Below are 18,337 nucleotides of genomic sequence, written 5' to 3'. Positions count from 1 at the left end.
TGCATCCCTGTAGGTGGAACAACAATATGAACTAACCAGTACCCCCTGAGTTTGTGTCTCTAGCTGCATATGTAGCAGAAGATGGCCTAATTGGCCATCAGTGGGAAGAGAGGCCCCTTGGTCTTGCAAAATTTATATGACCCAGCACAAGGCATGGCCTGGGCCAAGTAGTGGGAGTGGGTGGGTAGGGGAGCAGAGGTAGCGGGAGGGGTATAGGAAACTTTCGGGATAGCATTTGAAATGTAAATAAAGAAAATAATAATAATAAAATAAAATAAAATAATAAGTATAAAAAAATATGCAGAATGATGTGTGTGTTTTAAATTAGTGTGTCTAACTATGAAAGTATGAATTATTTTTATATGTATGCAAAGCTGGTAGAGCTGCCTAGTCTTTACTGTTCGAGTGGCTCTGTTAGGCCTCAATCTTGATCTGGTCCCAGACGCAGACCTTGTCCAGGACCAATGTGCACGCTCTCAGAGACAGTCTCCACTTCTCTGAGGTATGGCTTGTTGTTAAATTACAAGTGATGTGCATGAATCACTGGCACAAGTGGGGGGATTATCTCCAGTAACCTCAGCAGTATCACTCAACTCAAGATGCTTGAGACTGGTTGGGAAATGTCGGCACATCTGAGGCCTAGCCCTGGGGTGGGTTTGTGGAGCTGGAAGACCTGGACTCCAAGTGTCATATATAACCGCAGAGAGGTCTGGCCCTGGTGACGGGGACTTGGCAGCCTGCTCTTCCTGACATTTTATTTTGCTCTGAGTTTTCTAACATTTGAATGTTTTAGAGTCTTCATCTTTTGTTTTTCTGTGAAACATTTGGAGTTGTATGTATGGGGAAAAAAACTAAACTTGATATTAAAAAAAAAAAATCAGCTAGTTCAGAGTGACAATGTTTTGCTGTAATTCAAGCAGATTATTACATTATCACGTAACAGTAAAGCTGTCTTCTGGCTGCCTGGGTTTGCTTGGTTCATGGTTTGAAGCACTGAGTGAGGACATTCCAGAATATAGCCAACTTGGCTTTAGTTCAGGCACAATAGATTGCCTGCTGCAAGCATAAATAACCAGATTTTTAATTGAATCACTTTAGTGTTTTTCTTTATATATTTCAGGAAAGATAGAAAATAAAAGTGAGATGTGTGTTATTAAGGAACGTTATTTTTCTTCCTCTTGGGTTTATTTTAACATTCTTAAAATATTTTTTCATTTTTGACTTTGTACCTTTTAGTAAATTGCTTTTTGATAAAACACTGCACTGTTTCCAGTGTTCTGTGGTTTTGCCAAAAGTTATGAAAGTATCTCTCCAGCTCTCTTTATTACAAGACAGAATTTCACCTAATAATAGGCCTTCTCAAGGAAAATCCGCCTGCTGAGAGTGGGTGCCAGCTCACGTGGGATGTTAACAGTTAGAGCTGCTTTTTGTTAAAAATGAATGTATTTTTCACTCTGTGTAATATACACGTTTAAATACATTTATAGTAACTGTCTAGAGGCTAAGACTAATTCAGTTCTTTTTAGTCTAGCCTGCAAGGCAATAAAAATAATACTATATTTTAAACAAGAAAATGTCCATGTGCCACAATATTTATAGTAAATTATATAACAGCTTCAGACGATGTCATATGTCACGCTGTATAAACTCTTTTCTTAAGCCCGACTCTTTGTATATATTATCTTTCAGTGATTGCACACAGTGGTATAGTGTTTCACTTGATACGATTTTAATCACTGTTAGGTTGAACTTGAAAGAAAGTTGGAATCTGCAACCAAGTCTAAACTGCATTACAAGCAGCAGTGGGGCCGAGCTTTGAAAGAACTTGCCAGACTAAAGCAGGTACGTGGTTGGGAGCAGACGCTGTCTTCCCTTCGCAGCTTTGTAAGTTTCATGTGTGACACTGCTGTGTTAGAGATCTGCATCGGCCTCGCCAGTGCTGTGGTCTAAGTTCAGAGGCTTTGGGTTTCTATGTGCAGAATCATGTTTTCACAATTGAAAGCTGAAACTTTTATATCTTTTATTTTCAGTTGCCAGCAATCTTGTGCAAAATAATCAACTTACTTTCACTTATAAACAACTGCTTCTTTCCTTTGGATTCATTTCCATTAGAGGCTTCTCTAAAAGGGGTGAAGGGGACCATTTTGGGATAAACTAAATTTAGCATTTCTTAATATTTAAGAGCCTAACATATTTTAAAATAATTTTCCTAGGAATATACAATTATTCAATTATGAAAGCTGTTATAGGGAAGTTTTACATAATTTTAAATTTAAAAGACTTCATAGTTTTTTGAAAATCCTTGTTGATATTTTCCCTTCCTAGACAAAAAAAGTTCTTTTCATCAGAAATTAATCTTAATTTGGGCCATAATTCTTTCAAATGATTAAGATCCAAGAGAATATGAATGAGGCTTATACTTTGAATATGACTTATTGGACCTGTTGAAAGATCATGACTATTACTCTAACTTAAAAAAAAAAATCAGTTTTATTCTGAATGAATCTGGTACATAGTGTTTTTCAAATAATTTCGTTAGTATGTTTCCATAATATTACATTCTGTGAGTCCTAGCCATCTAAACTAGAGCAGGTGCTGCTGCAGGGGCCGTCATCCTGGCACTGGAGAGGCTCTCCCAGAAGCCAGTCTAGCCAAATCTGCAGGCTCAGGTTCACTTTGAGAGACTTTGTCTCAGAGAAATAAGATGGAGAACATTAAGGAAGGCTCTGATGTCAGCTCTTGGCCATACTGGCATGCATGCATGAAAACACTCTCAAGAAGAAACAAAATGAAGCCAAGGGATTATGAAATCTCCCCACCCTAGATTCTACTTCCTCACATCGTGGTATCCTGTGGATCTTGTCCTGAACCCTGTTTCCTATTTAGTCTTTCTTCCTGTACATTTTTACTGTCTGGCTCAAAAAATGTTTATTATTTGTTCCTAATAAGAGAGGGTATCACTTTCAGCTTTTTCCTTTCTCTTGAATTTATTAAGGGAATTTATTAGACATTTATTAAAGGAAGAAAACTTGAATTAATGCTTCTCCCAAACTTATAGTCCATTGAAGAAACTGAGAGCAACAGGGCTGGGGTGATGGCACATAGGGTAACATACGTCCTTGGAACTTGCTAGCCGCAAGCCAAGCCAAAACAGCTAACCCTGCCAGTTCAGCCAGATACCTTGTCTCAACACAGTAAGGAGACAACCTACTTCCCAGTGTCCTGCTCTTCCCATGCATAGGCACGGGTATCTACTCATATGTATGAGTCACACACGTGCACACACTAAGTATTAATTTAAAAATAGCAGTCTGAATCGATGCAGTGTTTAGTGCTTTCTTTCTTTGGACTAATTTTATCCTTTGTCCTATAAACTTTCTGCTTTAGAAACATTATAAACAAGTTTTGAGATCACTAGGAACCTTTGATGTTTTGCAGGCCATACTGAGATGTGGTAATTTAAAAAGAGCAAAAGCCCACGGGGTCTTCATAGTGAATTATGCTATGCCACTAACAGTTTTTGGACGATTAAAATTAATAACTTCATTAAATTGGCACATTTCACATTTGTGAAAATTACTTTAAAACTTTCCCCTAAAACTCTTTATTAAAAACATACTTATTTTGTGTTTGAAAATAAAATTGGAAGTGTCTCTCTGCTTTTGTTCAGAGAATTGTTTGTGCAACTTTTTGTTTAAATTGGATTAGTACCATGTTAATTTTACCTTGCCTCTGGTGAATAGCCACGGGGCTATAATCTCTGCCAGTAATTTGTCACATTGAATCCCTCTGGAGGGCCATAGAAAACATTTGTGTAGTGCGGATTAGACGGTGAAAGCCGTATCTTAGATTGTTAATAAATGTTAATGACAGAACCCAGCTGGTACGGCTTGGAACTAAGAGCTAAAGCTTGGTGCCCATTGCCAGATCAATGTTTAAAGAGAGCTTTCCATTACTCATAGGCAGCCTAGGATAGTCGGTTTGTGAATTAAGAAATTGTAACCTTCTGATTGTTTAGAAAAAACTTTCCTTTTCATTCTCAGCCTCAACCCAACTTGTATGTTTTCTAAAGTTTTTTTAATAACTGGTGACAACTGTAATAAATAAATATGACATGAAGTGAGCCCCAATTTAGAAAACAAGGAAACAGTACTCATATTTTGGGTTTAGAGTCTTGGGATATTAAAACTACTTGTTTGATATGCAGGTAGTTTCCTTTTTCCTCTTTGTGAAAATACACTGTAAAAATATTTTTAAACAGTACCTAAACAAATGCTTGAGTGATAACAAATGCCTGAGGTGGTCTGCACTGGTCTTCATGGTCTAAATGAGAATGTTACCAAAGCCCCTTCTAGAATGTAGATCTGCCAGCAGAATAAAAGCTGCATTCTTTAAAAATAAAGAAATCGTGGTATAAAGCATGAGTTTGTCATAAAAATCTAACATTTTCACTATGTTACATACTTCTAAAACTCTGTATATTTGTTCTCAGGACAGGAAACAGAACTAAGACTTTATTTAGTAGCACGTGGGTCCCTTACCATATTTGTGCACAGTAGATGTGTTTAAAACTAAGCCAATATATTTAGTTAAAGCAACACAGACTTCATCGGCTGACATCAGCACTATCTTGTCCAGCCTCCTGCTTATCCACTCAGAGTAATTAATTTGATTAATTTATAAGTAATTTAGCCAAGGATGGGGATGTAAATCTTTGTTTAAGAAAACAGTTGGAGGTCCAAGTCTTAGTTAAAAACTGTGTCTTGAAACCATCCAGGCCCTCCTACCGGCTTGTCAGCTCTGGGTTATTTTCAGAAAACTGGACTTGAGTTCCTTAGTTTAGTTCTGCGTTTTTCCCACAGACTTGGATGGTATGTGTGAGTGGGAGAGTAAGTAGTGGCCACTTTGTAGCAGCTGTTTAGTCTACTGTGTGCATGTTTACATCTCCTTTCTGAATTTATAGGCAGCCAGGGCAAAATCAAGATTATACTCACTTGATTGAGGGGCCTTTAACCCAGAGCACCTGGCAATGGAAGGCAACTGCCCTGGCCCTTGTTTTTGCATGCCCATGTAATTATTAACAATATGGAATATTTCCTTTAAAATTCAAGGCGTTTAAAAGATTTCTCTGGTATGTTTTAGAATAAAAATGTGTCAAGTTGGGGGAGGTGTTAAGTTCATTTTTAAAGTAGCCTAAAGTTAAATAATCAATTTCTGTTTATTTTTCTCCTTATAGTCATACTTTTTCTCATTATTTAAAAACAATACAAACATTTCCAGTTGTAGTGGTATACATTTGTAATCCCAGGAGTCAGAGGCAAGCGGATCAGGACTTCACAGTAAGACCACTGGCTCAAAAACTGTAGACGTTGCATTTTGTGATAGAGAAGTAATAACAATTCATCTTACCTCCTTCCCGACTAGAGAGAATCATTTACTGTCCTTTTGCCCAGATACTTTTCTTTCCTTAAAAATAACTTGTTAAAGAATGCATTTATGGATAGGTATGCACACCTATGCGTGCACCCAGGAAGGACCATGCAAAGGTCACACACACTTCTTTTTGGTTGTTCTCTAGTGAAGCAGGACCTCTCAGGGAACTTGGCGCTCACCAGCTGGCTAGCCTGATTCCAACCTCCCAGTGCTGTGGTACAGATGCATGCCACCATCCCTGGCATTTACCGTAGGGCATGGAGATGCCAGTGCACTTCCTTTAGGTTTATACAGAAGCACTTTACACATGGGGCTTCCCCTAACCTCTTATCTTTAAACTGTACTTTCTTGCTTTCCACTAAATACCATTATCCTGAATCTTTTCTTTGTCATTTCAGCACATAAGATATTTTTAAAATATATCCAGGAAAGCCTGGTGACTTAAGAGCTGTGATCGCAAGTCTGTATAAGAATGAGCAGGAAGAATGAATGCAAGGCCAGCCTGGGCAAGCTGGTGAGACCTTGTGTCAGCGAGTGGCCCTTTCTGCCAGCTGTGAGGGAGTGATAGAGCTGCACAGCCACCCCACCCCCTTCAGTGCACAGGCATTTGGCTACAAAAAGAGTAAAGAGAGCTGGGAAGAAGCTGGGAAACTGGTTTCTCACTTGTTTGAGCTTCCATACTCAGGGCCTGCTTAGCACTGGGCAATTTTAAAATTCTAAAGGCCCCTGGACATAGTATTTGTATTAATCAGGGTTCTCTAGAGTCACAGAACTTATGGATAGTCTCTATATAGTAAAGGAATTTATTGATGACTTACAGTCTGCAGTCCAATTGCCAACAATGGTTGGTAGTAGCTGTGAATGGAATTCCAAGCAGTTGCTTAGTCCCACAAGGCAAGCAGGAGAGAGAGAGAGAGAGAGAGAGAGAGAGAGAGAGAGAGAGAGAGAGAGAGAGAGAGAGAGAGAGAGAGAGAGAGAGAGAGAGAGAGAGAGAGAGAGAGAGAGAGACTGACTCCCTTCTTCCAATGACCTTATATGGTCTCCAGCAGAAGGTGTAGCCCAGATTAAAGGTGTGTGCCACCACACCCTTAATCCCAGATATTCTTGAACTCAGAGATCTCCCTGTCTTCTGGAATCCATAGTCACTATGCCTCAAGATCTCCATACCAAGATCCAGGTCAGAAACTTCTATCTCCCAGCCTCCAGATTAGGGTCACTGGTGAGCCTTCCAATTCTGTATTGTAGTTCATTCCAGGTATAGTCCAGTTGACAACCAGGAATAGCCACTACAGTATTATTTATTTTCACATGTTTTATTCTCTAGATACATGGAGTAGTATTCCATGAAAATGCAGCACACTTAATGTAGATTTTATATGCAATCTTTAGTAAAACTGCTTTTTACAGGTTTCCCTATGGTAAGGAAGTCCTAAAAAGTTCTCACACAAGTAACAGTTTTCAGATGTTTATATTCAAAAATAAAGTTTCAGATACTGGAATACATTCACTTTCTTTTCTAAGTTTTACTAAATGTTGCTCACTGATTTCCTGAAGTGGTTATGCTAATTTTACATTTCTAGCCATCATACAGAGCTGCAGGGGTGTGGCCTAGGGAGAGACTCCCACTGTTAGACGTTTTAAAATTCTGAGTTTGATAAGGTTGAGATAGCATTAGTGACTTCAATTTTTCACTCTCTGACTCACTCATGACTTTTAGCATCCTTTTCATATACTTATTGGTTACAGCGGTCCTCATCAGTGGAAACCCCGGTTGTCATTTGTTCCATAGAAATCTATCAAGGAGTGTTATAGACTTTAGAGCAATCAAACAGTCTGAGATTGTACGATTCCTGTAGTCTAGAGAATAATTGACACAATGGAGGAACTGCTAGAGAAACAGTACTCTGACTCAAGAATTCTGGGAAGTATTGCAAGGGAAATTAAAAACTAAAATTCATTTGTTTAAGATGGACTAATAGCAGATTGTAAACAATGGAAATAGAGCATGGTAACTAGAAGCTAGGTCAGTAAAAGTATTCAGACCGAAATAGGGAAAATAAGAATAGCAATCACAGCAGAGCATAGAGTGTAGGTTAAGGATCGGGGAGATAGCTTCTGGTGCAAGCATGAAGACCTGTAGGTGTGTCCACATGCATCTGTCACTCTGGCTTTAGAAGTGATGGAGAGATGATCACGTGTCCCAGGTTAGCTGAAAACTCTTCTTAAGATGGAAAGCAATAGAAGACAATACCTAGCATTGTCCTCTGGCTTCACACACACAGACACACACAGTAAGATAAAGCTTGAGACTACATATGTAATTGAAGAAGTTTGAAATGCATGTAAATTAAAAATTCATGACAAAACAATACAAATATGAAGTAACAAAGTTCAAGTATATGAAATGTATTTTGCTTTCTATAAGACTGTCACAGTCCTAATTCATACTGGGTTTTGTTTAGTAAACGTCTTATATCTCAGAAGAAACTGAAGGGAAATTTGACATGAAAGGTTTGATTAAAAGATAAGAAACAAAACAGATGAAAGGAATAGAAAATGGTACAAAGGAAAGATGGAAATCTATGCACTCCAGGTTGCTTTAAAACTAACTGAGCTAAGTGCTTCCATAGAGAAAATATGAATAACCCCACATTTCAAACAGCCCAACAGTATGCTCTATAAGGAACAGACCTTCCCTGTAGATTTGGCATAGCATAGCAATAACTCGGGCAGGTAGTCTTGACTCAGGAACTATCCCGGGGGCAGCTTTCACAGTTACAGTCAGATTAAAAGAATGAAGGAGGATATACTCATCGCACAACACAGTTGTGTATAAAAGCTTAAACAAAACCAAAACAGTTGTATGGGTATGTGGACCTGAGATTGATACACTGCAAGTGACCACTGGCTTATCCAGAACAAACCCTGCAAGTAATCACTGGCTTATCCAGAACCAATCCTGCAAGTGACCACTGGCTTATCCAGAACCAATCCTGCAAATGACCTCTGACATGTAGAGAACAAACACTTCCTTGAAAGATTCCACACTTTCTGGTACACATGAGGTATTTCATCAAATTGTGCAGAAACTACATTAGACAATGATTCAACACATTTCAGAAGATTGTACGTTAGGGTGTTCCCTGCTCACAGGGATACTGAAGTGTAAATTAATAAAATTCAATAACATGGGACATTTCTGTAGTAGTTTACTTCTCATAACCCATTGTAAAATCAAGACCGTATGAGATTAGAAAATATTTGAACTCAAAATAATAAAAATGCAATCTATTAGAGCAGGAAATCGGGGTGGGAGGATTGTGCTTAGAGAGGAATTTAACCATAGCTGCATTACAAAACAGGAAAAGAAAAATGTATCTTGTAGACAAGTTAGGGCGAGAGCTCACTCAGTAAAGCTCCTCCATGCATGAGGACCAGAGTCTGAACTCCACTGCCCACATAGAAACCTGGTATGGTAACACACGGTGGCAGTCCCAGCACTGGGAGGCAGAGGCAGACAGGCAGATCCTTGGCCCAGACCAACCAGATCTACCTATCAGTGAGCCCCAAGTCTCCGTCTCAGCTCTAAAAACAGGGTGCCTGAAGAGCACCCGAGGTTTGCCTCTACATACAAGCACGCAAGCATGCCCACACGACAACCCAAAAGTTGATTCTTTGAGAGGATGTCTTTGGGAGAGAGACACTCTCTATAAATACCAGAATGTTCAAGGGAGAGAGGACTCTCAGCTTTGAAGAGACGAGGATACGACAGATAAGTGAGTTTGATTACCTACTAAAGTGACTCAAAGGTTAAAAAATAATCGTACAGCAGTCGTAATGAATAATACACAAAAAATGCCTGACTCAAACAATTAAATTTACATAAACAGTATAGGGAGAAATAACCCTAACCCCAAAGACTATTTAAAAACAAATTTAAGAGACCAGTGTAATAACCATGATTCTAAATCTTAAAATTAATCTATAGATTCAGTCATAAGGAAATTACATGTGCAAAACTAGCCAGTTAGTCTGAAACAGGCACAAACCCTGGAAGGGCCACACCCTGGCTTGCTCATTGAACAAGGTGGTTACTTAGTATCATAAATACAATACAGAGAGCAGGGCAAGGTGCTGCATACCTTTAGGATGTCATGCACAAGACATCCTTACCAACATGGGAGCCAGCACTGCCCTTAGAGTTCTGTTTGGGGCAAGAAAGCAGGTCTTGTTCTCACGCTGTACTCAAAGCCCATTGGTCACATACTAATCTAAGTGTCCCCAGGCTGGAGAAGCAGCTAAGGGATTGTGAGCACTTGCTGCTGTTGCAGAAATTTGGTTCCCAGCACCCACATCGGGACCTCTCAGCAGTGTGTAGCTCTAGCTTCAGAAGTTCCAACACTTGCCCTGGCCTCCCCCGCCACCTGCACTGTGCACATACCCCCCCCACACACACACACAAATAAATAAATACATTTAAAATAATAGCCTCAAGGCTGACACGGATTAAAAATAAAATGAAAAGCATAGAGGGCCAGCTAGAAAGAATTGATGGAGCCATGCAGACTGTTTCCGTTCATCCTGAAACACACAGGGTAAAAGGGCAAAGCAAAGAATAGTGGAAAATCCTTGCACTGTGACACCAGTAAGAAAGATAAGCAGGTACAGAGAGGAAAACCCGAGAGCTTTCGTAAGAACTTTGTAGATAAACATATCCAGATGCCATTAAAATGTATTGTGACTTGTTGTTTGGGAAGAGATGCAAAATAAAATCAGGACAAACCAGTGTGATCTGTCAGAACTGTTTAAAAGAAGGAAAAAAAATCACCAAGTGTTCAAAAATACAGGGCCCAGGAACTTTGACAGTAACCATTCAGAGATGGACACAGTGTAGCAATATTTGTAGTCCTGCAGTTGTGCTTTCTGACCCCAGGTATAGAGCTAGGCAAAATGCATCCAAATGTGCTCATTGGCAGTATTTATAGTATGAAATTGGAAGCTGCCCAAACGGTCCTCAGCAGTGCATACATGGTGTGTTCGTTGAGTTACTGTACGTGATGAACTGTGCAGGGCAATACAAATGACTCTCAAGTCAGTGTTAAAAGAAGCCCAACACACAGTAATCTGGACTTGACGTTTCTACACAGAGCTCAGCACACCCAGCATAGCATACTCCTGGGGTTGGAGTCACAGCAGTGATTACCCTCAGCTGGGCATTGCAGCACACACCTTTACTCCTAGCCCACAGGAGGCAGAAGCAGGCAGATGTCCGAGTTCCAGGCCTGTCGGGAACAGTAAGACACTACAGACAGAGAAGATACCACCTGTTGCCCCTACTATCCTAAGGAAAGAATAGCACTTGTCTGTAGAGAAATACACAGGTGAACTTGGAAGTTCCCTGTTACATACATAGTAGGTTGTCTTAACTGCAGCACAGTTTGTCACGATAGATTCGCTTACAAGGCATGGAATATCTTCCTCCTATAGATTGTTACATTATTTTAGGAACTTTTATCAACGTCTGTGGAAGAATTGTTAATTTTTAAGTACAAGTTAAGATATGTCATTTGATCCCCTTTTTAAAAAAAAAAAAAGAGTATGTGTTTAGATTTTTGTATGAGCCTAGAGAAGAAAAAACTTTGTCAACTAAACTGTAGTTGGGATTAGTGATCAGAGACCATCGTTAATTTTTTTGTAGGCACACTGGTGTGTAGATGGGGCTCCTAGATGCTCATAGATGGAGGTCCTTCTGCAACTCTTTGTGCTGGCAAGTGGCTGCTCCTGCCTTCACATTCTTATATACTGTAACTTTTCAGCAAACCTCAGTCCTCATTGGCCATGAGTTATAACATCAAAAAGAGAGAAGGATAAAAAAGATAATTAGGAGAAAAGTTGGGCATTTCTAAATTTCATTGTGTCCAGAATTGGCAGCATGGCATTCTGTCCCAAGTACTGTCCATAAGTCAGTCCTATGAAATGTGTATTCTCACAGTGGTACATGCCAGCTTCTTTCTTTCTTTTAAGAGGGAGCAAGAAAGTCAAATGGCTCGCCTTAAAAAACAGCAGGAGGAGTTGGAGCAGATGCGGCTGCGTTACCTGGCTGCTGAGGAGAAGGACACAGTGAGAACTGAGCAACAGGAACTGCTGGATATAAGGAACGAACTGAACAGGTACTGCCCGTAAAGGGACTCCTCTCATGAACACAGGTTGACTGTCCAGCCTTTTAATTTCATCTTCCCTAAACGAAGAAGGGTACAGTGTCAGATCAGTCAAAGACAGGCAAAACAAATACATACATATAAACATGTCTATACATGTTTATGTTGATATAAGTCATGTTAAAAGGTAAGATTTATTTTTGTATGATCTACAAATTTGATAGACAAAAATAAAGTTGAACCTCATTTCCCTAAACAGTATTTAACAAACACAGCACAGTGCTTTTTAAATTGTTTTATGTTTTAGAGATTTGTTTTTATTATTTTTATGTATATGTATGTCTGTGTTTGTGCATGTTTCTGCCATGTATGTGGGTTCCTGTGTAAACCATGAATGAATGTTGGTTTCCCTGAGCTAGAGTTAGAGGCAGTGATGAGCATGGGTGCTGGGGACTGAACTCAGATCTTCTAGAAGAGCAGCAAGTGTGCTTAACACACTGAGCCATCTCTCCAGCTCCTTCAAAATGTTTTATGCGACAGCACATTTTGGAAGGTATGGGTCATGTTATTTCGTTAAAGGACAGCATCATTCAAGCTTATAACATTGGAGTTGCCAAATATGTGTTTGTTGAAGAGAATAATAGTACATATTTAGCCCTTAAGCACGACCTAGAGATGATCTATACAATTGACATTCAGTGAACTTCTAAGTTCTCTTAACTAGTTGGACTCTAGGCCTACATTATGTTGTCACTGCATATTTTTATACATGGAACTACCATAGAATATCAGATAGATACATATTGGGCATAAACTGCACCATGCTCCCTGGAAGACTCCTTGGAAGCCAAAATGTGATAGGATTTTGAGATGGAGTCTTTAGCTGACAGGTGAGAGTGGAGGCCACACAAGGGAGCTGTGCCCGTCTAAGGATATTGCAGGATATATGATCACACTGTGAGCCCTGAGTATTATTTACTGGAAAACAAAACAAAACAAAACCTGTTTCTAGTTGTGGCATGGCTCAACTCTTAGCACACAGTTTTAATCTCAAACGGTGAAGGTCTGTAGAAGGAACCACCCATGGTTAAAAGTGATATGTAATTGAGTGACAGACAAAGTGATGGCTCAGAGAACGATTGACAGATTAGGATATGCCCACCTCTCATGAGAAGAGAGAGAGCAGCAGAGGGAGGAGGAGACAGTTTTACTGGGCAGTTGTACAGAGACAGGTCGCAGAGAGAGAACAAGGTAGACACAGGTGAAGACAGAATGAGCCAGAGGAGGAGGAGGAGCCAGAAGATTAGAGCAGATTGCCAGAGTTAGGTTGAGGCCAAGCAGAACAATACAGGAGAAGCCAGGTTGAATCAGTGTGGAGAGGCGTTTGAGCCAGAACATGTGAGTTGACCAGCCAGCAAGAGTATAGAAAGAGCTAGAAATATGAGCATATTCAGCAGTCAGTCTCAGAGACTGAAAACCTAGGCCTAGATAAGATTGTACAAAGGCTGGAAGCTTCCAGGCCTAGGCCTAGGTTAGCAAATGGAGGCAGGATGCCTCAGAGACGACAGTTACATCAGGTGAATAAAAGTTACTAAGAGACACCAGGGAACATATGCACTTTCTTGCCCTTCTTCTGTGAGGATAGAGAGGTGGCCTGTGGTAGCATGCCAGCTTGGATGCACTAGAACTTGAACAACTCATTCTGTGAGCTACCCAGTCTGTCCTCTCTTGCTCTGGCAACCCAAGCCTGCTAAGTATGCTGTGCCCTTAAAAATGTGCTTGTCCCTTGAATAAATGAAGTCAAAAGTTTTCCTTTCAAAATCACTATCTAAAAAAACTATACAGTAGACACTCAAATAGCAGAGTCTTAAACATTGTTATTCGCTGTTTTCCTATGTATACATCCATTTGATGGGGTTTATAGATTAGACATAGTAAGAAATTAACAATAAAATTGAACAGTTAAACACTATACTGTAATAAAAGTTATGTGAACATTGGGCTTCTGCCAAAATCCCTGTGTTTCCACTTCTCGTGATGGCATGGTACCTGATAGGTAAGTGGGCCACTGTGACCAGTCTATCAAACAGTTGAGACTGCCAGGCAGGGAGCAAGTACAGCTGGAGAAGGCTGATTGATGACCTGGGCAGGTGGACTGGACAGCCTGGGCTCCCAGCACACTGCTCAGAGGGCATGTACTCTAAAACTTAGCAGTTACTTATTTGGGGGCATCTTATCTAATGCTTCTGGACCATAGAGTACTGTGGGTTGGTTGAAACCACAGGAAGAGCCATGCCCAGGGCAGGGGTGTGGAAGCTTTGTTTACTTATGCTACTTAGGGGTTCCTAACTCGGAATGGCTGACTTTAGGGTTAAGGTGAAAACCATGCTCCGGGTAAGGCAGGGGAGCACTGAGGTTAAAAGTCACAGTGAGCTTTCCAAGGTGGCTTTCCAAATTGGTGAAGTCTTTCTCTTTAATCTTGTCCTCATCTCTAGTCTCATTTCTGGTCTTACTGATTGAGTTGCTTTGAAGTTTTTAAAAAGGTAAGATAGGCATATAAATCATTTAAAACAATCCCTGGTTTAGTAGGGCTTAGTTAAAAAGTTAATTGTATTAATATTATGAATAAATAAGAAATGTTTTTATATATTAATTCTAAGTTATCTTTAATCAGTATTAACATATCATCAAATAGTCTCACAAAACCAGACTTCCAAGAACTAAATGCTATCAATGAAACCCGGCTCAATAAGAAAAACAAAATAAGAAATTTAGTGTAAAGAATATTTGGTAGTGGCTAGAGAGATGACTCATCAGTTAAAAGCACTGGCTGCTCTTCCAGAGGTCCTGAGTTCAACTCCCAGCAACCACATGATGGCTCATAATCATCTCTAATGGGATCTGATGCCCTCATGCAGATATGCACTCATATACATAAAATAAAAAATTTTAAAAAGAATCTATGGTAGAATTTTCAATAAATATTTGGTGTCTGCAACATTGTAACTTGGAAACCACGAAACAGTGAGTTAGAACATGGTCTCATTCAGACCTTGCTGTCCCAACCAGCACAGGGCCCAAGTGCATGCTGTGTGCTCAGGTATCTTGATCACTTAGAGGAAGATGAAAGATGCCTGTCAAACTGTGAATCCTACACAAGTCAGTCTTAGTATCATGACACACCGTGACTGAGAACTGAACTAGTGAGATGACACATTATGTCCTCTGTAAGTAGGAACAGTCAGACATGGAAACAGTTCGCACAGAGTCACCATCCATGCTGCTCTCACCACTACAGCTCAGCTGCCAAAGAGTTGGTGCTGCTAAGGGCCATCACAGGCACTGTTTGTATTTGCTGCAGAAAATGTCTCTGGGGTTCTCATCAGTGTGTGATGTCCTTTAAAGGAAATCAGATACCTAGACATCTTCAGTGCAGTGGGACTGTATATTGTGGCATCCAGCTGACTAGAGTGGGGATATATAAAACCCTTGGGAAAGCTGTCTGAAAATACCTGGAGGACTGTCATATCAAAAGGAGCGAGGCCTCTCCTTTTGGGTGGAAAACCAAAAAGCATAAAGAGGATTAAGAGGCATACTGAGCTCACATGACAACAGCAGTCCTGTTGATTCTGAGGGAGGAAGCAAGGGAGTAGAACACACAGCATTTGCCAGGCATGTTATTAAAGTTTCCTGTTGGAATTCTGAGGGCTTCCTTAGCTACCAAGTGTAAATATTCTATTGTGATTATGACAATTCAGTAAATACTTGATAGGGATGATATTCTTGTATAAAAAAATACATTTTCCTTCTTATATAACCGAGTAATTTTAAAAAGGGACATGATTAGACTTGTTGGTCTGGAGTTAGGCACCACGGATCATGAATTTGCTTGGAAGACCCCCTCATCCTAGGTAGCTATAATAATTAACAGAGAAGAAAGGGAGACAGCTAAATGGATACAAGTGCTTGCCCTGCAAGGGTTCACAGTAGTGTGGATCACTTATGCCAGTGCTCCTGAGGAGAAATGAGAGGAGGAAACACAAGAATTCTCAGACACTTGCAGGTCAGCTAGCCTGGCATACACCACAGAGTAACAACAAAGGTTCCTTCTCAAGTGCGAGGGAGGACTGGTACCCGAAGTTGGCCTCTGCCCTCTGCACATCTAATTTGGCATGCATGAATGTATTCTTTCTATTTATATACTTAACATATAACTAATATTTATAATTAACAATAAACATGATGCCTCTATACATCTTAATTTACTCATTTTCTGGTGTCTGTGCTTGGTGCTTTTTAAATTTTTTTTTTAAGTGAGAGTTACTGAACCAAGGGACTTGAAGTGGCAGACAAGTGCTGTCCCACTGATAGTGAGTGAGCTGTGTCCCCTGGCTTTTGTGTTTGACACTGTCTTGTATAGCCCAGCTGGCCTGGAATTTGGGGTCTTCCTGCCTCTCTCTCTCCCTGTGTGCTGTGCCTTACTGTTTGCATGCATTCTGTAAGTACAAACACAGCTTGTGTTTTTATAAATATATTGCTTTTATCAGGTGGTAATTATTGGTTTTTGCTCTCTTACTTAAAAAAAAAAAAAAAACCTAGTAAAACTGAATTCTGAATTGTCTTGTTTTTAAATAGTGCTATTAAGAGTCAACATAGTCTTTGTCTGCTGCAGTGGCGTTTGCTCTTGATTCCCCAGGTTAAGGCAGCAAGAACAGAAACAGTACCAGGACTGCAAAGAGATTGCAAGTGGGAAACTGGGCAGCCCTCGGGGCTCTGGGCCGGAAGAAGGCTTGGATGACTACCTGACACGCCTGATAGAGGAGAGGGACACTCTGATGAGGACGGGTGTCTATAGCCATGAGGACCGCATAATAAGTGAGCTCGACCGGCAGATCAGGGAGGTTTTGACCAAGAACAGCGCCAGCAATTAAAAACCACTTGGGAAACCTTTGCAGGTACTCTAGGTCTGCAGTTTGATATTTTGTAAAATCCTCAAAAGCAAGGAAAATGGCTACTTTGGAATGCTCTTTTTAATTTTTTATAAGCTGAATTTTATATGTTACTGTATATAGTATTTATTTGATTTTACTTACGCTACCTCTCCAATGCTGGTTTCATTTTAATTGTGTTTTATATGCTCATTTAAAATGACTTTTCAGTGTTCTTCAGTTTAAAATCTGTTGTTTGACTTTAAAAACAGCGTTTCACAACTTGTCCCAAGAGAGCTGGCTGCAGTAGTTCCCAGTGTATAATTTTTTATGTTGAGCCAAGAGAGAATGTGTTGCACTTTAAACACTCTGTGTCCTGCTCCCTTTGAGTGTATCTTCACATTGAAGCCAATTATAAGTGTAGCCATTTTTAAAAAGCATTTATATGACCAGTCTTTTTCCCCTCAACCTGTGGTATTTGCAGATGACAACTTTGAAAATAAAGCAGTCTCAGGCAGAGATGCTGTGTGACATGTTGGCTGACAAATTAGTCATCGCTTAAACACAGTTCATGCAGATTAAAAACAAATCAAGTTCCAAATTTCATTGGACTCCACTTGAAGAACATGAGAAAATAGCTTGGTCTGACCACAGTCTCCTGCTCACGAGTCTGCGAGGCGTCTTGTTGTTAAAATGATAGGTTGCCTTTGTTTCTCAGGGATGGCAATACAGCTCAGAGACGGACTAAGGAAACTGATACCTAGAGACATTAGCTGAGAACACCAAGTGAAGCTGAGCTGTTTCTCTCCCTCTGCAGTCAGTCTGTTTTCAAAGGCACCCGAGAGCCAGTGCAAGCCCTGTAACCCACCAGAACTCCTTCATACCGCCGTTCTCCAAACCACCCCATCCTCGTGGCGAGCTTCTCCCTATCTCTGCATGACACTGAACAGGTTAATTAGCAAACTCCCAGTTCATGCAGCATCTTGAAACAAAGAAAGCAAGAATTCCAATTCCCAAAAATAACAAATTTAAGTGTATACTTCAGCAAGTATGTACTAATTACCAGTAACTTCAACCCAAGCAAAGCAGGTTATATGGTAATGTTCATTAAGTATATTTCTTGTCTGTGAAATTAAAACCTCTATAGGCATCATATGCTTCTTTTCTTTAATTAACAAAGTCTTTGTCTTCTAGGAGCAACCCAGCAGTAAATAACAGAGAGGTTGCTGGGCTTAAGGGCGATGAGACAGATAATCATAGCAGGGATTTGAAATATGAATTATGGTTACATGGTCCTGATTTTTTTTTTTTTTTTTTTTTTGGTGACATGAATGGAGCAGAAGTATTTTTGTTTTAGAAGGTCCTGGCCCAAAGCTGGTTCTTCCTCCTGTATCCTGTGAGGCCTGGAGCTTTTCAAACACTAGAGGGGGCCTTAGAGTAAGTGGAAAGGACTTCTAAAATGTGTGTGTGCTTTGCCTTCGAGAAAGCCATCTTTGAGCTACTGTAATTTGACAAATAAAATCTCACTGTGTGCATCCTTGAGGTGTGTGGTCTCTTTGTTTCTAACTGGAATGGGTAAGGTGCTGGCCTCATCCTGTTTGTTGATTTTTCCTGGGCTCTTCCTCCGCACACTTTGAAGGACATAAAGTGAGGAGAAGCTGAAATGTTACATTTCCCTTCATCAGCAATAGCTAGCACATTCCTGCGTGGTGCTTCACATATTCACACCAGTCTTTGTTCAGGAGCTGTCAGTGCGTGGGTGCAACTGCAGCAGCTAGCGTGTGTGTGTCTGTGAGTGGGTGCAACTGCAGCAGCTAG

The 18,337-nt window shown here is 40.2% G+C and overlaps 1 protein-coding gene across 2 annotated transcripts in view; it reads left to right on the top strand.

Annotated features, from left to right (window-relative positions):
• Window positions 1-18,061, top strand: part of Cep120 (centrosomal protein 120) — a 63,071-nt gene extending 45,010 nt beyond the window's left edge. Inside the window, exons 19-22 of one of the 2 annotated variants that reach the window (XM_029547038.1) lie at window positions 1,744-1,842; window positions 11,458-11,603; window positions 16,288-16,546; window positions 17,860-18,061. In XM_029547038.1, coding sequence (XP_029402898.1) covers window positions 1,744-1,842; window positions 11,458-11,603; window positions 16,288-16,522 — 480 coding nt within the window. In that variant the 3' untranslated portion in view covers window positions 16,523-16,546; window positions 17,860-18,061. Of the gene's footprint in view, window positions 1-1,743; window positions 1,843-11,457; window positions 11,604-16,287 lie in introns of both variants that reach the window. The other variant, XM_029547039.1, reaches the window with a different exon arrangement.
• The last annotated feature ends 276 nt before the right edge of the window (window positions 18,062-18,337 follow it).

Source organism: Mus pahari, chromosome 15 (assembly GCF_900095145.1).
Source record: "Mus pahari chromosome 15, PAHARI_EIJ_v1.1, whole genome shotgun sequence".
In the NCBI taxonomy this organism is placed as follows: domain Eukaryota; kingdom Metazoa; phylum Chordata; class Mammalia; order Rodentia; family Muridae; genus Mus; species Mus pahari.
Note: the sequence above shows the minus strand (reverse complement) of the source record. Positions and strands in the feature narration are given on the sequence as shown.